Source organism: Hypanus sabinus, chromosome 5 (genome assembly GCF_030144855.1).
Source record: "Hypanus sabinus isolate sHypSab1 chromosome 5, sHypSab1.hap1, whole genome shotgun sequence".
Lineage (NCBI taxonomy): Eukaryota > Metazoa > Chordata > Chondrichthyes > Myliobatiformes > Dasyatidae > Hypanus > Hypanus sabinus.
Genome location: NC_082710.1, coordinates 131,902,606 through 131,925,638, shown reverse-complemented (window position 1 = coordinate 131,925,638; position 23,033 = coordinate 131,902,606). Strand labels below are relative to the sequence as shown.

Here is a 23,033-nt window from a genome sequence, read left to right as displayed (position 1 = left end):
TCTACAGCAGATGCAACTTCTGGGGGGAAAAGTGGGGAGAGATACTGATACAGGAACACTTAGCTGTTTTTATTATGATCAATATTTCATAAAACTTAAATCTAAGCATTTTTAAATTTTTAACTGACCTATGTCATTTCAAGTTCTGACTTAAAGATTTCAAGATTGCTATTATAGGAAAATACTGGCCATAATATGGTTCAGAAAGAGCAGCTGATATTTAATGCTAAGCATATGAATAAAGGTTGGTATTTATGAAAATGAAATGTGTAAACATTTATAATTGGGAGATGATTTTTTTTTAAAAAAAGCTTTCCAACACCGTGCCCAGTTAAACTCTAAAGCCGGCAGGCAAAATTTCCAATAAAATTTCACAATGCATTACCCAATCTCTTTGGTATAAAGTGCAAACAAAATAATCGTGAGTTATGCAAGGGAGCAAATTATTTAACTAGCAACTCTGAAAATATAATTTACAGCAATGTGAGTCACTGAAATGTAAGACACTTACCCTCTTCATGTCTTAAGTACTGGTTACCACCTCGGTCTCTGGCCAAAGACCAGGCCTCACCATCACCACTTTCACAGAATTCCACCATGCTGTTCTTATCAAGTTGAATCCACGAGCCCTCATGGTTTGTTACCTATTACACAAATGACACTTTTATTCTGTTTTATGTTTAGCAATGCAATTGTGATCCTTGTATAATTGAAATTGTTTAAATGCTTTAAAGATTAACTTTAAAAACTTTAGTGGTTGCAGCTCATCATTGAAAGGAAAGACCCACCTTACCTGGGAAAACATTGCCAAAAGCAGTGCAAAATAAAGTACTTAGTCTGGCATAGCAGCTTCTTGATTTTGAGTCTTAAAAAGATGACTCTGAATTTAGACACAATGGGCCAGAATTTGCTGGAGATTCGGTTCTCACCACATGCCTGGTTAGTTGAGAATTTTTCCTGCAACCTTAATGCCCCAAAATATTTTTGATGTTCAAGCTGCTAGAAGTGAGAGCTGACAACAGTGCAGGAAGGGCAAAGAGCATCTGGCACTTGATGAAGAACAAAACCAACCATATAGCAAAAATCAATTAGATGAAAGAAATGCAAACTAAATAGACAACAAAGGAGACATATTAGATTAGTTACATTGAGAGGAAGAACAAGTGATTTGAGGGATGGAAAGACAGAAAGTACAATTTACTATTTTAAGAAATACTTTTAACACCGAGATTTTAGTTGTTCAACTTCTTGGACAGATAGATTAACTGGCAGTCATTAATAATTACATTGAAAATCACATACAATTACTAGATTTAACTATTTGTCTAAATTTATGGATAGGTAATATGCAAATAGAGCAAGATTAAGTGCAAAGTTGTTTTAGTGAAATTAATGCTGGAGCAGGACCAGTTACCCAACATGCAGCAATTCACAACTCATGGGGGATGCTGCCCTTGTCCCAAACTGCTAGACAATCTGTCTATTAATTTACGGTATGCCTCATTTGCATGCTGTTAACTTAGTCAGCAAATTCCAGCCCAACCGATTTAAAAATGTTGTCTATTGTAACTGTTTCTCAATATACAGCACTATTACTAATTGGTAGGAACACCATTGTATAAAATAAAGATCTGTATGACCAATCATTGGGCCCGAGTAACGGGATGATTAGAAATTAGTTATAATTTTCAATCCCATTTAAACATTTTCTGCAGCTAATACATTTTAGAATCAATTTCACATTGAATTATACACAAATATCAGATTCTCTTAATTTCAGTAAAACCTGGTTTAGAACTCAATTATTTAAATTACTACATATAGCTTTAAAATTGTAGAAAAAGATATTTACATCAATTTACATATTCACAACATATAGCATTTTTAAAATCAAACTATTTAAAGAGTGATTAATGTGTGATATAAATAATAATGAACATTAGTTTCTGAAATTTAGAAGAAATGAAAGAAAATCAAAACAGAATATGTTGAATCATTGAAAAAATATAGCTCAGAGGTAAAGGATGCACCAGCAAATCAGCAACTTTGGTAAGCATGGTATAAAAGCTTCCACCATTTGTTAAGCACCCAAATGCAACAATACCTATTTTAGAGAAGAAATTATACCAATACCAGATGTCCTCTTATAATACTATGCAAAAGCTTGAGAAGACATCAATTTTGCAGCATTTGCTCTATTGTGTTGATTGGTACCTGCAATAATGCACTTTCATGAATCCATACCTCGCCTAATGCCTTGACTCTGTTCCCAAGTACTAACATTCCAATGGGGATACCTCTAAGGTTAGGGCAGCTCCTGATGTTGTGCCCTGAAGGCCCAGTCTTCACTACCTTATATACTCCTGGTCCGCCTTGCAGGAACATCTTTTCCTGCTCTTTCAACACTACTTCATGGGACCGACGTGAATTTACTTCTCTGAAGTAATCATCAGTGATGGATTTAGGCTCCTACAAATAAAAAGGGTAATTTAGTATATTTGAAAACAGCTTTTTACAGACAATTTATAATATACAAAACAAGAACTTCAAGTCTATGATTGCAGGAGCAAAATTAGTATTCATAGACAATAAAGCATAATTCACTGTTTCATACACTATAAAATTACTGCCTTTTCTATCAAGGTCCAAATGTCAACACTCAAAGTTGGAATGTAACCACATGGTATATCAAGATGTCCTGGAATGACAGTCCCATAATTATTCCAATCAAAGAACAGCTCAAGGATATGTTGGCTCTGATATACAAATCTGCAATATTTCCTAAAAGGAGTGTTCAACAATGGTTACTGTTCCCTTCAAAGTCAAAACCATGAAGAATTTTACTGAGAATTTGGCAACATTAAAGTAGCTTTCATCTTTGACAGATTCTTTTCTGAGGAAAAATTTGTAAAAGGCATCCCAAAACTTACTTGTAAGAGAGGAAACCACTACTATCATGGAATTATTAACTAGTATGAAATAATCTTGATATTTAAAATAAATGCATTCTATACCTTGATGAAAATGGTACAATGATAACTTAGTGAAAGAACAATACTTTAAACTGTGGTCAATATAACAAATAAAGACAAAAACGAAGACAAAATATTCATCAATTCCATAACCATCTGTAAAAGCCATGTTGATACCTTGCATATAACATTCACTGGAAAGGCAAGAAAACACTTTAATAGTGGATGAGAAATGAAGTTGCTTCAGCTAGAAAAAGGTTCCAGATGAGCCAAACTGATTACAAAGTTCAATACTCCAACAAGGTGTAGAGGTTGTCATTGTTTCAACTCGGCAAACAGACTTGTTAATGGCCAGAATAATAAATACACACAAGAAAAGTTCATAAAGGGAAATATTGATGGAGGACAACATTTACATATGCAAAGGTTAGAAATAAAATATTGCAGGAGGGAAACATAGATAATTTCTGCAACTATCTAACATGCCAACATGATATTCCAATATTTTATAACAATTGTGCTGTCTTGTATAAATTGAGTGATTTTTTCTTCTTGTGAATGTAGCTTGCATTTGCCCTGCATTGCACTCGTGCATATGACAAACTCAAATTTAATGCAGACAATTCAACTGGCCTCCCAATTTAATGCAGACAATTCAACTGGTCACGTCTTTGCATGATTACTAAATCACAGATTCCAGTAGCAAACACTTTTTGATCACAACTGCAAACTTTCCAGGGAAAATGCTAATTTGACACCCTAACCCACAAACTACTGCCCCCTTGTTATCTTCTTGGATTTGTACGTATTCCCTATTAGCCATAGAAATAAACTGCTTGATAAATTTCATCCTATTAAGTTAATTACACTATTACACAATGAATTCAATAAACAACCAATATCTGGAAGATGGTAATCTCGGACACAACAAAAATTTGTTGAGTCTTTTTATACTGGATGTGTTTGTGTTCAATGGAAAAAGAACTAGTTATTTAACCTAGAAAGAGAGCCAAGTTAATTAGTATGAACCAAATGTCAAGAAAGTCAATAAACAAACTGATCTTTAGCATGATTAATCCCTAAAAACTAAATACTTTTGCTTTTTAAAATTAAAGACAAAAATGTTCTCTGAAGAGCCAAATATGCTTATTTTTATTTAAACTTACCTGATATGAAAAAGCGTTAGAAATCCACAATATGATATCCAAGTACCTTATTCAAGTACTAGCATTAAAGACAACACAGTGTCTGCCACAGTGAGGCCAAACTCAGGTTGGAGTAGGAACACTTCATATCCCACCTGTGTAGCTTCCAAGTTGATGGCATAAACATTCATTTTTCCAACTTCCTATAATCTCCCCATCTCTTTCTCTATTCCCCATTTTTATTACCCTCTCATCCCTTCTCTTCTCCTCACCTGTTCATCACCTCTGGTTCCCCTCCTTTCCTTTTTTTCAATGGTCTAAGGTCCTCCCTTATCAGATTCTTTCCTCAACCCTTGGTCCTTTCCATCTAACCCCTCCCAGCTTCTTTCTACATCCCCTACCCCTCACCCAGTCACTTTTCCTCCCACCTGTCAGCTTGTACTCATTTCCCTTCCCTCCCATTCTTATTCTTGCTTGTGCTCCTTCCATTTCAGTCCTGATGAAAGATCTCAGCCCAAAGTGTCAAATGTTTATTCCCCTCTACAGATGCTGCCCAATTTGCTGAAGTTCTCCAGCATTTTGTGTGTTACGAAAGCATTTGCCTTTGATACTTCCAACTGATTTAAAAGTGAAAGAAATTAAGCAATTGTGATGAGACCCTAATGTGAAACAAATAATCTTTCTCTCCATTTCCTATTCCAAATAAGATTAAACAAAAAGTCAAAAAGAAGATAGGATAAAACATGGCAAACAAAAAGATTTAAATATTTACAGTTCCATAGGAATTTAATTTAGCTTCCAGTTTACTGCATAAACAATAAATATTTGCCAGTTCAAATCTACAAAAGTCTTTTGCACTGGATATGTTACTGATTCAACACTCAAAAGTCTGTTTTAAAAGTCTCTAAATTCTTCACTGATATTTGTGAAAGGAGTTCAAGTAGGAAAAAGTCAAAGTCACATTGTAGTTCTGCAACGTTTACGAGAATGGTGTGCCTTTTTTTGAAGACAGTTCATCATAGATTCAATAGACTGATTTCTGGGTTGAGGGGACTGACCAGAGGACAGTCTGATTAAAGCATTCATACATATTAGAGTGCAAAAGAATGAGATGTAATATTAAAAAAAACTTTGCTGTAATTTAAAAGAATAGATGCTTTGTTTCCCCAGGCTTGGATTTCCAGCAACTCTAGTACCTCAGATTAAGGCAATCACAATTTTTTCTTTGTGGAGCACTGCAAATCTTTGGATATCACCATGCCAAAGTCTTGTGGAAATTCTGCTCTTTATATATTCAAGAGAAAGAGAACTTAAGTTTTTAGACACAAAGTGAAATAAAGGGATACCAGGATTCAGGTAGTCAAGTGATTCTGAAGCACTGATCAGGCAAGGTTTTAACTGAAACGCTAGAAGAACTTATTTTAACATCAAAATGAGCCACTTCTCTAAAATGCTCTGTGCTCAGATTTCCACAATAGTTAATTCCAATCTCTTATATTTAATGCTATAATTTATCTTCCTAAATTTTCTTTTCCCATTGCTTTAAAGAAAAACTGCCTTAACCTGATCTATGACTTAAGGCACTTTCCCTTTGGACATTTCCTTGTTCTACTGCAGTGCTCAAAAAGGTGGCGCCGCATTGTCTGCAGCATTTGACCACCGGGAATGCCATCGCTCCATCACATCTAACGACTTTCAGGCCTCATTCCAGTCCGGGTCAACCACATCTTTATCCTTCTCACCTATTACCTCAGTACTCAATTCTATTATATTTTCTAACGGCAAAGCCCTGGAAGGTCAGAAATCCCAGATTATTTGTTCCTATTTGTAACATCAGCTCTCCTTTCTGAGTACACTATTTCATATGAGGAAGTCTTCTATCCCACTTAAGGGCCAAATGCAGGGAAATAGAAGCTTAAATGGAAATCCTAGTTAGCATGGACTAGATGGATCCAAGGGCCCACTTCCATGCAAAATGACTATGACTTAGCTTCTTAAGACCACAAGCAAAGGAGCAGAATTAGGCCATTCATCCCATCAAATGTGCTCTATCATTCTATGGTTGGATCTATTTTCTCTCAACCTTCTACCCATAACCTCTGACCTTTCAACCTTTGCTTTAAATATACTCAATGACTAGGCCTCCACAGCTGTCCTTGGCAATGAATTTCACAGATTCACAACCCCCAGTTAAATTTATTTATTTAGAGATACAACACAATAACAGGCCTTTTCAGCCCAACTAGTCTGCATTGCTCAAACTGGTGTAAGCGAAGGAAACCCACATGGTCACAGGAAGAATGCACAAACTCTGCATAGACAACAGCGAGAAATTCCTCCTCATTCCTGTTCTAGAGAGTTGCATATTAGCAAACAGTTCCAACCTTGTTTTTTCCACCTATATCAAGCCAATGTCTTTTGAAACAAAATTTGTCTCCAATATGGTGAATAAGCATCTTGGCTTTAAAGTACATTAATTAGGAGTGCAGTACTTAATTAGGGACAACCAGACAGAAGAATATACATAGAACAGACATTTTACAAAGTGAGTTAGAGATTAGAAGGCAAGAGAAATAATGAAGTATATAAAAGTCCTAAACAGATGAAAACAGTGATGGAGCATTGACATAAAGAGATAATTTTGCTCTTACTTTTATACTATCATAAATTATATAGCAGATCAATTCATTTTAACATTTTAGCTCAAAATCATATACCAGTTTGAGATTGATGCAGAAGTTCATTTTACAACACACCACTAACAGTAACTGTTTCATTTAAAACAACAGTAAGGTTAAAAGGCAACAATGTAGGAGAAGCCCAGAAATATTACACTTGAATACAATTTGGGTACAGTGCTTCAGTTTTAAGAGCGCAATTGTATTACGAATGAAGTAACAAGGGACAGAGTTTTGATGCTACTTAGTAAATAGAGAAGTTGAATGATGAGAAGTTAATGAGATGAGTCAATATCAATGACTCAACGGAGAAGAAAACAAGAGTTTTTGAGAGATTAAAAAATAACTCCGAATTTTTTCCCCTTTCCTCTAGGAGCAATCTGTTAGATCTTAGATGTTTCAAACACAACTCTGTGCAGCTGGTGATGCAGTGGCATCCAGCCTTTGAGGTGAAAGGTCCCAAATTCAAATCTGGCTGGCTCCTTGCATGCTTTCCATCTGTGCTGGGTTGAACGTCAAGCTAGTAACTTGGCCTCGCAAAAACAGATAAATCCTAGTGAAATGGCAAGGTTGCCACTCAATGTGCCCACGAGGCACAGAGAAGAACACAATACATGATAAACTGAAGTACTTTGCAGGCCAACAATTTCAACACAGCAACCTCACTTATATTGAGAAATCAGCCATGTCAAAACAACTAAAGAAAAGAAAATTGCATAAGATTTGATGTACAGTAAAATTTAAATGTGAAGTGTAGATCTGCATGATTTTCAACATAAATATCACAACTGGTGCACGATGCATGACGAGCAGCAAAGATCTGAGTATTATTTAAAAGAAAGAACTGGTTAAAACATCTATTGAAACATAATGATTTCACTGTCACTGTTCCAGGAGGGTTGCACTCATTAAATTCAATACATATTTGAATATAACAATGGATAAAGCAAAATGTGAAATTAAAAAGCTCAAAAATAAATGTTATTTTAAAAAAGCTGGTTTCTGATGTGCATGATTGTTAAAAAATAAATAGCTCAAAACATAAACTTTCAACTGAATCAATAAAGCAATATTCCATTATACAACACTGAATGTACTAAACTAGTACCTCTCTTTTGACTTTTGCTTAAACTCAACTTGTAAATTTTGCACTGTATGCAACACAATTGACCTCTGAACTTGCAACACAGAAACATGCATCAACAATAAATCCTATGGCATACGCATTAAATATCTGCAACTGGATTGCAGGCAATAAACCCAAGAGGAGTGGCTTACTCAAGATAAGAATTAACAGTGCATGTGTATAGGTTTCACTTGCATAACACCACTATGCTGCTCCAGTCCATTAACCCATATGCTGCCATCAGTGAACATGTATAAATTTAGATATTCCTTAGTGCTAATGCAATGTGTTCATCGGAAGCTAGCTGAGCTTGCATGCTTTATAGTTTAATTTCATTGATGTTAAAATGTAAATTAGTTCCACGTCATTTGGAAATAAAATTGCAAAAGTATCTTTCATGTACAGAAACCTATAGAATATACAAAATTATCTATTGCTGTTTTAGTTAATTTGAACCAGATATTTTAGATTTTAATCATGATAATGTAATAAATATCAAAATGGTTGTTGTAAATGTTTGATGACTGTATTTTAATTTTACTTTAATTAATTACACCACAAGAGAATAGAAGTGAGAAACATTTGATTCCACTCTTTTGCAAATTTTTCCATTTAACTTCAATATCAGCACAGGTTAAAAGCTAAAGCCAAAAATGATTTTAAAAAAACTACCATGTTAGATGCAAAACTGCTGTTAATATGCAATCAAACATTTTGCACTTATCTTTATTAGTTCAATAAATCTTCATGAAATGAATTTTTAACCTACATTTTTATTTCTCAGAACCTGGACTCAAGAACTACTATTCTTTATGTAAAATTCATAATGAAGTGGAATTGATTTTAAATTCCATTTATCTTATACTGTTATCCCTAATACACAAAGGCAGTAGTGCAGCTAGCAGCAGAGCTGCAGCACATGGCCAATTAATACTTTTGCCCTGAAGAAAGGAAGAAGTGCTTCATCTTAAATTCACACCAAACCAACAGATATTCTGACAGGACTTTTTCCTAAACATTCATTTTCCTGCTTTCCTCCCAAAATAACACTCATTCTGAAGCTGAAAAAAATTAATATAAATGAAAGAGCCACAATTATTTGTGTTTATACACTCAGTGGCCACTTTATTAGGTACACCTGCTTGTTAAAGCAAATATGTAATCAGCCAATCATGTGACATCAACTCAAAGCATAAAAGCATCCAGACTTAGTCAAAAAGTTCAGTTGTTATTCAGACTCAACATCACAATGGAAAGAAATGTGATCTAAGTGACTTTGATTGTTTATGCCAAATGGAATGGTCTGAATAGCTGAGGTTCCGGAATTTTCATGCACAACAGTCTCTAGTGTTTCAGAGAATGGTGTGTAAAACAAACAAAAAACATGCAGTGAGCGGCAGATCTGTGGGGAGAAAATGCCTTGCTAATGAGAGAGGTCAGAGGAGAATGGGTGGACTAGTTCAAGCTGACAGCAAGGCACGAGTAACTCAAATAATCATGCATTACAACAGTGGTATGGAGAAAGCATCTCTGAATGTCCATGTCAAATCTTGAAGTGGATCAGCTGCATCAGCAGGAAACCACACCAGGGCACCACTCCTGTATTTAATAAAGCGGCCAGTGAGTGCATACTTGTAAATCACTCCCCAAATTACTCCTCACATTAGATATCTGCAATTGGATATGCCATCCATACAATCCATCAAGCCCATAATCTCTTCGTCTTACTCTGTTTATGTCAAACAAAAAAAAACTTTGACTACGGCTTGTCACTATCTTGCATAACTGCAAAATGGAACAGTATAAACAACCCGAGTTACAGAAAGTGCTGTTTCAATTAAGAGGTGACTGGTTTGGATAATCAAATGTTTCTTAAAATAAATTCTGCTTAGTTCAGAGGTAGGCAGAATTATAGTTACTGACAAAATATTGTCTTTTTTCATGTGAAGAGACCTATTTAACATATTTCTCTCAATCACTGCTAAATGTCTGAACTCAGAGGTTTTCAATAATGAAATAAAAAAAACTCTCTTCTCTCATCTCAAAATCCAGTAGCTGTACTGAGTGCTTTAGGTTAAACGTTTTATTAGCTTGGTGTAGCATTAGTTTCTAAATATTAAGTTAATAATATATTCAATTGAAAGCAAATCCTTGATTAAAAACATTTTGTCCCTTCCGATCACACTGAACTATGTGCTTTATTAAAGCATAGCCTTCCAAATGAGTGATTTCATTCCTTGACAATTAAATTTGCCACATCAATTGTAAAAGTTAGTATTAAAAGGTGGAAGCAATTGTTTTATTAATGCATTTTAGGTAATCGTGCATAACAGTGCTCACAGACAGCAAAGGGGTTAAACTGCCAAAACAGGCATTTCACCATTGGCACCTTTACTTACATCAACAGGGACCAGAAGGCTCTTGCCCAGGTGTTGGTTAAAAGAGAGGCACCAGGCTTCAGTGTAACCATTCATGTTGGGAACATACTTCTTTAAAGTCTCATCATTCAGTCTCAGCCATACCCCATCATCATTGTGGATCTATGGGAAACAAGCAACAAAAACGAGCCGTGCCCTCCTGTAACTGCCCCAGAGCTAGAAAGGACTATGAGGCTCCAGACTAGAGATAAGGTGGGTATCAGAGATTAGACTTTAGCCTTGAGTGAACTGATAAAATGGATGGCAAACTAACCAGCACAAAATTAAAGACCTAATATTTTACTGAACGTGACATGCTAGGGAAGCTGTAAGCTGCTTCTGCCTAAATCCGGTCTAAATAAATGATTCAAAAAAAAGAAATAACATGGTGCACAGAAGTTGGTAAGATAGGATAAATTTGTCCTTGGAAATAATGTACTTTAATTACTTATTCAAGTTGCAGCCATCCGGTGTATATTGCTGTTACAAAAATAAATATGCCACACAGTTGTATTAAATATTCATCTGATTTAATAACTGTATTAGCTTTCAATAATGATTAGGTGCCTCCTTCTATTATACTCTAACTCCATGTTAGTTAAAATTTGCCCAAATTTAGTTGCAATGTCAGCTTCATCTTTAAAAAAAGAGACATTCATGTTTCTTTGGACTAGAGAACTAATTACTTCCTTAGTTTAAAAATGTGCCTAAAATGTAGGAAAATCTCAATGTAAAAGACAATTCACATTTACTATGTCTTGGGGCTAAAATGGGAATACAAAGATTCAGTCTTAGCATTATGTACAAAGGCCATCTGTTGGCAAGTAGAACCTAGACATCAAACAATTAGCATATTGTTTCACAACCATACCAACTTATCAGAACTCAATTAGCTGTAACAATTTTTTTTTTGATTGCATGAATACACAAGATTATTGGTAATGTTCCTTGCTATTCATGGAGATACGATTATGATTCAGGATTTAGTTCCTAATTTAGTATGTCCTAAGCAACACATGGAAAGCCTAGAACAAATTCTCAAAGATGCCCACATATAGCATGTCCAGACTGTAGCCTCAAAGTTACTTGCATGTGTGTCAAAGCAAAACAAAAATCAAACTGCATATACAATCTAATTATTGCTGCAAAATTTACTGAAGCTGATGACAAATTGTGCACTTCATTCCACTACTGCTACTGAAGTATTACAAGAAAACTTTTTCAACATTTTATGTAGGTTTTATTTTAAAATGCCTAATCTACTGATCCTCCTCTTAAATAATGTTTTTTTTTACCTCATCATTGAAAGTGATGGTTCCATTGACCTTCACTATGCCTATCTGCTCACTCTGAAGAGAAGGATGGCTACGTATACGAAGCCCTGCACTGTCCTTTGTCACAAATTTGCGGACCTGAGAGAAGCAATGAAACAGTAAGACAAAGAAGATAAAAAGCTGTCAGGTTAAAAGCAACAGATTAAACAGATAAACTCAGACAGCTGTAGATTAAAAAGCTGACACTGACAGAAAGATTTGCTTGCATTAAGTGAAAGTTATACAAATTTGGCCACTTGTTAGCTATAGTTGAAAATTGCACCAAACACAATTTTGTTTTGTAGTAGAAATACAGAAAGATGAACTGGCATTCCTGGAGTCAATCTGTAAATGGTTGAACATCAAGGGCTGTTGTCAAAAAGAATCTTTTTTTTTTCCAAAATGCAGGAAATGAACTACACATGCTGTAATAAATCTGTAAGACAACACAATAGCTAACAGAAAGAACTGAATACAAACTGTTCCAATACAGGAATCATGATCTGAAAACAAATTTTCAATGCAAATAGACTAATTTTATGAACACTGAACATCAACACCATGCTTCCAATATCTGTACAAGTACATTAAAGTTACAGCCACTCTACTGCAGTAAATCACAGTTATTTGGTTTGTACCTTGCTTGGTTGCTGTTCAACCTTTGGTTTGACCATTTGAGAGCCTGGAGGTATCATACCCTTTGGTGGGTCTTTTACTTCTACTTCTAGACCAGCATCTATCAATGCAGAAAAAGAAAATCACCGAAAAGTACAGCAGGTCAGGAAAGAAAATTTTAGAAACAACTAATTCTTAAAATCTAACTTTTTCCATATAGATAACTGTTAGTTTGACATTATGAAATTTTAAATGCTTCAATAACAACTGATTCAATACAAAAGAGATAGCACTATGGTGATGACTAATGATTAATCCAAATAACTTAAAGAACAGTACCAATAGTTCACAGTGAAAATTATTGTTTTATGTTATTCAGCAAAATAGAATTTATTTACATCACTGATGAAAATTGTTTCCTGGTTTGCAATTTTGGGTGTTTCAAATGGTAGAGATATTCCTGTGCTCAGTGACCTATGGAAAAGGATCACGCTTAACTTGTGCAGGTATCCTGAAAACGATTTACTTTACAGCACTGACTCTAATTAAAGCAGTAAAGCCCTAATCATGCCTTCTGCTTGTAAGTCCCGTCATGTGAAGAGACCTAAACAAGTCTCGCTGACAAAAATACATCAAAGACTGATACTTGGCTAAGTCACATCCCCAGCTTAGCCTACTATCAAAATGTCACATTTAGCATTTATAAACATTCAAAATTATAATTAGAAGGAACACTTGTCCTAATATAACTTCAAAAAACTAGTTAAAGTACAGAAACAAAGAGTCAAACATTGTCAGTATTGAAGTCAAACTGTCAGTTTCTTCACAAAATATAACTCAATATTTAACTGGATGGTGGTGCTGTCAAGTTTCCAAAGGGTGCAAAAGAGCAAGCAATGCAAAGAATTACAGTATCTAATAGCAGATTATTATAATTCAAAGTTCTTCAAATGTCATTATATAACTAAACTCCCAAAGTGAAGTGCAGTTTAATAAACTTACCCGTTTCAATCCCATCTATTGTGACATGGATGGTGTAAAGGCCCACAGCTCCAGGCGTCCAGTTTGCACTGTATGTACCATCATTATTAGCTCGAATTAACATATTTTCACTTGGCCTAACAAAGGTGAAAGCAAAGTTTTAAAAAAGTCAAAGGCAAGCTTTGCTCTGACACTTCTCCATGACACTTTGAGATTTATCATTTTCTTTTACCTTTTAGGTGTGGGCGATGCAAACCGAAGTTCTTCAAATGAATAATTTTCATATGCCTGCAAAAGCAACAGATGAAAGAAATACAACACAAAGTATAAATAACAAAATGTTGAAAACTGACTACCGGAGTTCTACTTTTTTATAAAGTTAAACCACCTAGTTAAGTAAACTAGCAGAAACATGCAACGTCTCCAAGGCTTGCTCTCCTGTTTAAACCTATGACAGGAGAATTATACCTGAAGGAATAAAATAAGGGCAGTCCATGAACGCTACTTCACTATTCCTGTTTTACATTATTTATTATTGTAACTTATAGTAATTTTTAAAGTTTTGCACTATACTGCTGCACAAAACAACATATTTCACAACATATGATAATAAACCTGATTCTGATATTGGTGACGAGAATGCCTGTGATGAAAACTAAAAACACATAATTACCTTCATCATAGTGATTGCTGTATATCGAGCTTCTTTTACTATCATTGGTTCATAGGATGCTTCCAGCTTGGGAAATGGCAATCCACCAAATGTCATATCAGTATTAGAAGCAATCACAGGTGGGCTACCTGGAATTCGGTGCAATTTTTTACTACTCTCCTGCTGCACAGATTTCTTTTGAGAGAGAGGAACAGCCTTCACCTCAACCTGTCAAACAAAATTAAGCACTTTAATAAATATTATTGTTTGGTGGATAGCAATGCAAGATTAATACAGTAATTAGTCCTTTGCTGTGCAATGGCAAACCTAATCAGAATTTCATATGATCCATTCTAAAAAACATTAACCAGTTATGCCTTTAGACATCTTAGAGTACATGTTGAGTACATTTTACTTTAACAGGGCATGTTCAAGAAATAAAATTAAATATACAAGCAAAATAAAACTTCCCTCCTTTTCTCCTGGCATTAAGCTTGAATACTATTTTATTTAAATAAAAAGAGTTGAAGCAGCCATGTGGAAACTTTAGAATTTGGGCAAGATAATTGTATTTTATTTGGCTCTAACACATTTAATGCTTTAATAGTTTCATGTTGCATTATGAAATAGACTTCATTCACTTCTTCAAAGTAGAAAGGGAAATTAACAATTGTTTAACAACCTAGAAAAGGACTTTTTAATAAACTAATTCTTTAATCAGCTCACTGCAATCAATAGAATGGAAAAAAACCCCCACAAATTCGGACTAACCAAATCAATCAGGCTTATACCTCAAACTCTCTATTCCCTTCTCTTTCTTATTCCAATGTGGTTTTAAGATGAGCCATATGGTATAGATTCACTTAATTCTGCCTGAAGTATACTGGGCAGAAGAATAACCTGAAGGCCCAATGAAACTCAGACAATTAAAATAAATGGATAATTTCTAAAAGCAAGATAATTCTATATGTTAAATTGTGTAATGCTTAACAAAAAGGGTCAGAGCAACTGAAGCACTGCATGCATTTCTAGTTACTACATTACAGGAATGATGGGGAGGCATTAGAAGAGCTTCACCATGATATTGTCTGGATTGGAATATTAACTAAAGGGAGAGATTGGACAAGCTTAAATTGTGCTCTTCTGGAGCACCGGAGGCCAAATGAAATATGTAAACTTATGGAAGGCATAGCTGGGATAGATAAATTATTTCTAAAGGTGAGAAGGGCAAAGCTTAAAGGAGATTTGCAAAGCAAGTAATTTTTTTAATAGACAAAGTGGTAGAGTGTAGGTGTATGGGACACACTGCCAGAGAAGGAGGTGGAAGCCACCATCAGCAACATATTACTTGGCTGTGCACCGAATTGAGGCTATGGCTTCGTGTCTGTGGATGGACTCTCATGGACTTCAGTTCTGAATGTTATTTGCTTGCACAATTTTTTCCCTCTACACATTGGGAGTTTGATAGTCATCTTTTTTTAAAAATGGTTTCCTTTGGATTTCTTTGTTTTGTAGCTGCCTATAAGGGAGACAAGGTTGTATAACGCATGCTTATTTTGATAATAAAAGTACTTTGAATTCATGATCTATATATACAAACAGGGAATGAAGAGATATAGACCATGTGCAGACAACTGTAAGTAGTTTAAATTCATGTCAGGCAAAAGGGCCTGCTCCTATGCAGTACCGTTTTACATTCTATACCTAAAAAAATAATCTGTGTTTAAATTAAATACAAGGATGAACTGCTAACATTACAACACCTTTCACTGAGTTTCAAGTTATAACTGCACACAGGGAAACTAATTTGGACAAATCTCTTGCTTAGATTGGCAACACAGTTGTTCAGGAAGATATCTACAGCTGCACAAAAGTGAAAAACTCTTTGCAATTTAGAAAATAATTGAGATGCATTTAGACAAATTAATTTAAAAAACTCAAAATTTTAGGATTATCAAACAAATCTCTAACATTTTACCAACCATAGGCCTGGCACTGCTTTCTTTGCACTATGCACTTTGCACTGATTTTCCCCATCAGTGATGCCAAGCATTATCTAAAATTCTCCTTTTTTGAAATTATTTCCACCAACAAGGCAGTTTCCATTCATTTACAAAATCTGATGCTCAATTTGTTCTATAGTCACACATTTATTAACCACTTTATACCTTGAGATTTGGAGCATAAACAACATCTCCATATTGGTCTTTAGTCTGAACTGTGATGGTAGCAGGCCAGCCACACTTGATGTAATCTTTATTCAGTACCAAGGAAGTTTTCTGTGGATCTGCATAAGAATCTGGCTGAAGCCACCTGAGAATATGAAGAACAGAAAAAATTACACAAGTTTCAAAGGTAGTAATTATAAGATCTCAGATTTAAGTAATTTAAAAATGCACATAATACTAAGTATTACCTTGCAAGACGTCCACCACTAGAGCCAGGTATACAGGCAATGAAGTCCTCCAAAAAAGAGTGTTCATTGCTTTGCACATGGAGGGGAAGATTTCCATCAAGTGCCTCCAAGATTGTTGGTGAACGAGACAATGCAAGGCCCTTTCCTAATAAGCCAGCATGGTTTTTACAGACCTAGTAAAAAGGAAAAGTGTGACAGCACAATAAAATAATTAAAACTATCAACTATTTAACTCTGTTGTAGATGGTCCCAAGCCCGGCTGCAAAAGGAGAAGAGTTGGGCATGGGGTTAGCAATCCCATCAGGTAAAAACCTAGTGATACTGAAAAGCCAATAGAAGCTCCGAAGACCACATCCCTGGTAGAGGATGGATATGCCAAGAAGATGGACCACACCTGGGGACAACTTGAAAAACTGCCTATGCCCCAGTATTCGGGAAATATCAACTATTTATATAGTGAATGAGGACACATCAGGACCAATACATTTTGGTTCAATTAAGTGGGTGCCCTAATTAGATGAGGTTTCATGGAAATAGTTAAAAGGTATAAGACTAAAAACCATTTAAACTGAGTAACTAATTATATACTTAAATGAAAAACACAATAAAATAGAACACTACTAATACCTCTACAGTATTATAAAACTCTATTAGTTCCTCATGGTTATCACTGAAGGAATTCATCTACCACAACCTTTTGAGTGACCGTAAATGAACAAAATCAGCACAGGCACCTAGTGCAGGTAACAGACTGCCTGCATACAATGATTTAAACAATTGGATCTTCCAAATCTTTGTTTTCATTGTAACATACAAGATGACTGCTGATACCTTTATAAATCCTAACTTGATGGAGTGAAATCATTTCATTTTTAACTTCTTGCCATTTTTGACATCTCCAAACCTGAATGCTTGAAACCGTAGTAAGCAAAACAGTTCAGAATTGTCTTGCCACTTATTTCTCACCAATTATCAGTGACAAAAATCACTACTTTCTGAACACAAACATATGCAACTGATGCACAGCTTAACGTCTAAGAGCCACGCAAATGCACACGAATGATGCTAGTTAAAAACTGCTCATCAGTTTCCTGTCACAGTTAGTTTCCCAAATAAATGAAGGAAATTCCAGCCATTTTCTTGATTGAGTTTTTGTTACTTAAGAGCTGTCTCAAATCAACGGCTGCCCCAATTAACCAGAATCCACTGTATAGCAATTGACAGCTCACCTGCAAAGCTGATTCTTCAAGAATTTCAAGATCTTCCTCTACTTCATTACCTGTCCAAATCAGAGTTGGGTTAAAAGCAGTACAATCATACTTTCACAAAGAATTTTTCATTAATAAATATAACTCCATATTATAGCTAACAATACATCATAAATCCAATAAACTTTTGGGCAAATTTTTATTAAGATAAATATGTGACCATCAAAAAGTAAATATCCATACCAATAGGAAGTGCGAGGTCTTTTCTCATTAAAGATGCTGCACACATGCTTCCAAGATATGCCAACTCTTTTTCTAGTTGCAAGATTCCCTGCAAAACAATTACATTTCTGTACCATGTTGGTTTAGACAACTATAACAACACATAGATGCTTCTGGCCGGGTCTTATACATTATATAAAAAAAGAGCAAAACTGATTGTTTACTTTTTCCAAGTATGAATGTAATCTTTAGATTGTTTAGGGCAACTGAGTTTAAGTGATAACTTAGAACTGGAAACTCCAACACAAAATATTTTAATTACAGGAGCTTGAGCTTTGAGTTGTAGGAAACTGGTCCCAGCTGGTTGATGTATTAGATACTCCTATACGTAGCGTCACCTTATACATACAATCAGTCGATGTTAATACTATGTATTTATATTTATTACATTTTTATATTTTCTTTATGCTTATTGTACTTTTTATGCTGCATTGGAACTGGAGTAATAATCATTTTGTTCTTTTACCCTTGTGTACTGAATAATGACAATAAACGACAAACAATCTTGAAACAACCTTAAATTACGAATTATTTCACTCCAACCAGCTTCAAGAGACAGGACTATAATTTATACTACACTAAAATCTATTTTAATTGCAATGCTGGACAACTGCTAGGTTTTAGGGTATGGGAGAGAGGAAAGATCAACCAAACTTAAATACCTTACTCTAAAACTATCTGAATTATTGCTAGATTTTTATTTATTTCATACAGTACTGTTTAGGCACAAGTAAAAATAAAATGATGTGAAGCACAAGCAGATTCTCATCCATTACGCAATACCATCAGGGAAGTGTCTGATCAGTCCCAACTTCATTTTGCAGCAGGGACAATGACCCCAAAAACACAGCCAAGGTCATGAACTATCTTCAGTGAAAAAAAGAACAGAGAGCTCTGCAACAGATGGTATGGCCGCCACAGAGCCCTGATCTCAACATTGAGACTGTCTGGGATTAACTGGAGGGAATGAAGCAGGCCAAAATCTGCAGAACTGTGGCAAGTTCTTCAAGATGCTTGGAACTACCAACAGATATTTTTTTAAATAAAACTGCATGACAGTGTACCTAAGAGAACTGATGCAGTTTTAAAGGCAGAGTGGTCACACCAAATATTGATTTGATTTAGCTTTTTTAAAAACTGTTTACCATACTCTATAGCAATGTTTTGATATTTAGAAACTTCTCATTTCCATAGTTTTGACAGAAAATTCACTTTACAATTTTTATTTTTACATGTGCCAATACCTTTGCATAGTACCATGTCTTCAGCATCTGCATTGTTTTGCATTTGGATGCCAGAACTCCCCTGCTCCCCTCTGAAGATGATAATGATTTTTTGAAGAAGCACAGCAGCATGCTCAGAAGCCATATGTATATTTCATACTGAAATACTCAAATGTTAACTTTGATGACAATTTTCTGTTGATATAACTTGCTACTGTGCAGTGAATTACAGAATGATAAATACAGGTAATGGTTTTGTTGCAGAAAACCTCAGTCATAATTATTTCAATGCTATCCAAATGTTCAAAGGAAATGTGACAACAAAATGAACGAACTTCAAGAGGGAATTGTAAACCGATGTGGATTGCTTCAAATCTCAAATGTTGTCTGAAATCTGTCATTTGCAAATGGTAATTTCAGAACCTAAATTATTTGCTTTTCTCATACTGATTTTTTGCACTTGTCTAATTTTGAAAATTTCACTCCTCTCAGAAATAGTTACACAGTATCTGCAAAATATCTCAATGGTTTACCATACTAGGATATGTTCTCACACTCATAATTTGTATTTATTTCAAAATAGCCAGAGAAGCTTTCTTTTACCTCCACAAAGACAAACTTTCTTTCTCATTCATTGGATATACTACAAAATTAAGACTACCTCATCAGGACCAGGATTGAATTCGTAACCCACGACGACACATTTGAAGCCATAAAAACAGGACTTCTCGTCTTTCACATAGTCTGACGCAGTCTCCAAAGAGAAGATGGCATCATTTCCTAGGAAGACCATATTAAATTTGAACCTCAAAACAAATCCAAAATTCCAACTGTATTACATACATGCAAATAGGATGTTTTCCAGCATGTTAAATTTCTGCTTGTTCCTTTTCATTATTCAATTTCTTCAGAGTATTTTCATTTTCACAAAGCTGCCCAAGGAAAGTTTGCTTAAATTCTTAAAGCACGAATCAGAACACTAACCCTGCACATACTTCTTGAAATGTTTACACTTAACTGTTGGGATCTAACAGAGGATGAAGAACTTGAGTAATAGTGATTATTACTGTAGACTTAATATACTATAGGCTTAAAGCTGAGTCCAATTTGACTACACTTTCCCAAAGTGTAAGTCATAGTATTTAACATGAGGCACTCATTTTTTTTTGCTTCAATTTTCAAATATTCTTTTTCTGTTTCTTTAAAGACATCTCTCTTCCACTTGTCAAAATTCTAACATGAAGCTCAAATGCACATTCTTCATCTAAACATTATTCTTGATGAGGCAAAATCCAAAGGTAATAAAACCTACTGGTATCTCTCTGAACCCAAGAACTAAACTTCTGTAGCTGGTAACAAATAACACTTAACCATTATTAAACAATACTCCAGGCCAGTCAAAAGTAGCCTCACCTTGTGAAGCAAGCCTGAGAATATGTTAATATGCAAAAACTGAATTGATTATTATTTTCTTTTTGATGAAAAAGGTCCCAGAACTTCAACCTGCAAGTGGAGAAATAGCCCACCACATAGAAAATTACCCTCCATAGCGGGGCCAATATAGAACTGATATATTTCAATTAGATTTCATATTTTAACAAAACAGCTATAACACTTGTTTACTTCCTTATACCTGGTAAAACAAGGACTGTTGTCGGCCATCCAGTAGAACCAGAAAATTTCTTTAATTCAATCCATGAATTAAGGACATCATGGCTTATATTTTTTGGCCCAAATCCTGAACTTTGGGAGGCTTTATTAGGAATCAACAAACGGAGGACATCCTCTGGCTGTGCAGTACCACACAGTGGGTCAAATTCAACAGTCATCCATCTCACACAATCTGGAAAAGTTACCTAAAAAGAACAAAGGCATATTTTAACCTTTAAAACAGCAGCTATTTAAAATGTCTTTGTTTGGATCCAAGTTTCAAAAGAACAACCAATTTAAATTAGTACAGGTTTAAACAACTTTATTCTTTTCATTATTATAAGGTCACAATGTAAAAATAATAACTTTCAGCACAACTTTTACAGGTCAAAAACAATGAGAATGACAAGCAGTAGAAAACTTGGAAGTAAAGGTGCATCCTGGCCATTTCTCTGAGGTGTTGTTTGCAGCACCTTCATCACCATGAAGCTAACTTGATCATTTTAAGCAAGATTTTGGAGTCATCTTCTCTTACTTCTTTCCTTAAATCTAGTGAAATCCTTAATTTATAAATCTCCATCTAACATAATCTTCGATGCACTTTTTAGATTCCCCCCCCACCCACCCCAAGTATCAATGAAGGGGAATTTTTATTTGTCTAATTCTTTATCTCAGCTCTACTTTTCTTCATTATTCTCATAGTCCTTGCTTTCTGTGGTACCTATTAATCTATTTTAGCTGTGAATACTGTACAGAGCATGTACCCTCTACAGAAAGATTTTAATAATTCATAACACGTTGAAGAATTGTCTTAGGATCAAACTTTATAATCCTAAGAATAAGATTCCTGGCTCTGTTCTTTCTTGCCAGTTGGATAGGCAGTACTATCTACCATTAAGTACTTTATTAATCACTTTTTCTGGCAAACGATCATTGCAAGCAATGGTCTGTAACTTCTCTTTGAACTTGAAGGTAACGATGTAGCAGAGGCAGCAAGGTGAGGCAGCAGACCTGTCACTGAGAGCAAGGAAGCCCAGAGGTTCAATCAATTTAAACTGCATCAAATCAGAAAAGTCGGGTACAGGCCGAATTGAGGTGGTGAGGTCTAGCACATATTGAGGCAACTAAATCCAACGCTTGGATGATGATTTAAGTACTCGGCCAAATTGAAGGTTAGGTACAAGCGGAATCGAGACAGCAGGGTCCAGACCCCAGAGTGTATTGAGGCGAATTAACCCAGCGATTGGAAGACACTTTAGGCACTGGGCCAGACTGAAAAGTGTTGAGGCCCGAAGCAAGCATTGGACAGGTTGAACTCGTTGCTCCACTCTGTGCTGACCTAATGGTCCACAGACAAATTCTTTGTGGATTTAAGTTCAGAATGCTATTTGCTTGTATTTATTATTTGCATGATATTTTTTTCCCTCTGCACTTAGGGGTTTGACAGTCTTCTTTTATTAATGGGTTCTTTTGGGTTTCCTCGTTTCGTGGCTGCTTGCTATGAGACGAATCTCAAGGTTGCATCATGTACTTCGATAATAAATGCATTTTGAACCATCTAAAATGTAGCATTCAGTATTCATTCAGCTTTGTCCGTAGAATTCTCAAGCTCATTTAAGAAACTGAGTTTTTTTTTGAAAAAGGACATTTTTATTTAAAAAAGGAGATATATTCACTATAAGCAGCATTAACTGGTTATTATCCCAAGTGTGACTTGTATCTGAAACATGCAAAACTTCAGAGCTGTTACTTGTCATACTTAAATACACATATTAATACTGATTTAGTTCATACAGACCTTTAGTTGACTGACACTTGCAGGCTTGTAAGGGTGGTCACTCTCCACCACAGCATAATGATTAGAAGTAGTACATGCTGAGAGGCCTTGCTCAGGCTGATTGCCTGTTGCACTGTCTGTTGACTGATTTGGATTAAAGGCAGGTGGAGCATATTTCTGATTTAATGTTGCAACTGGAGGCAAAAGCTCATGAACAAGACCAAAAACTTCAACTGCAGCCTATTGAAGAAAAGCAAAGTTATAGTTTATATATGTCAAAGGAATAATTCTGAAATAATTCAAATAAATAATCACTTGATGAAACCAGTAGTAAAAACAAAGAAAAAAAGTCTTACTTTTGGTACATTAGCAGCAACTGGTGCAATGTAAGCCAGGATAAGGGGAAGAAGCATTGACAACAGACTGGATGAGCTGAGCAGTTCTGGAATATCTTCAGCTGAACAAAAGTACAAACAATTTTAGCCACGTTTATATGATTTGTGAACAAAATTTCAAAGCACTTCATTAAATACAGTTAGTTGAAGATAACTACTGTATATGTTCCTGCTTTTTTGCAG

General features: G+C 35.2%; 1 protein-coding gene across 12 annotated transcripts in view; it reads right to left on the bottom strand.

Moving 5' to 3' along the window:
• mycbp2 (MYC binding protein 2) overlaps positions 1-23,033 on the bottom strand; it is a 207,641-nt gene that overhangs the window by 63,423 nt on the left and 121,185 nt on the right. For 8 of the 12 annotated variants that reach the window (XM_059970411.1, XM_059970399.1, XM_059970401.1 and 5 more), the window contains 16 exons: positions 22,812-22,912; positions 22,477-22,695; positions 20,662-20,884; positions 19,690-19,808; positions 17,767-17,854; positions 17,545-17,594; positions 16,316-16,488; positions 16,068-16,212; positions 13,921-14,127; positions 13,480-13,535; positions 13,269-13,384; positions 12,290-12,387; positions 11,634-11,750; positions 10,321-10,461; positions 2,245-2,469; positions 512-644 (listed from right to left, as the gene is read on the bottom strand). In XM_059970411.1, the coding sequence (XP_059826394.1) occupies positions 512-644; positions 2,245-2,469; positions 10,321-10,461; positions 11,634-11,750; positions 12,290-12,387; positions 13,269-13,384; positions 13,480-13,535; positions 13,921-14,127; positions 16,068-16,212; positions 16,316-16,488; positions 17,545-17,594; positions 17,767-17,854; positions 19,690-19,808; positions 20,662-20,884; positions 22,477-22,695; positions 22,812-22,912 (2,211 nt within the window). The remainder of the gene's footprint in view (positions 1-511; positions 645-2,244; positions 2,470-10,320; positions 10,462-11,633; positions 11,751-12,289; positions 12,388-13,268; positions 13,385-13,479; positions 13,536-13,920; positions 14,128-16,067; positions 16,213-16,315; positions 16,489-17,544; positions 17,595-17,766; positions 17,855-19,689; positions 19,809-20,661; positions 20,885-22,476; positions 22,696-22,811; positions 22,913-23,033) is intronic. The other 4 variants (XM_059970404.1, XM_059970408.1, XM_059970409.1 and 1 more) reach the window with 4 other exon arrangements.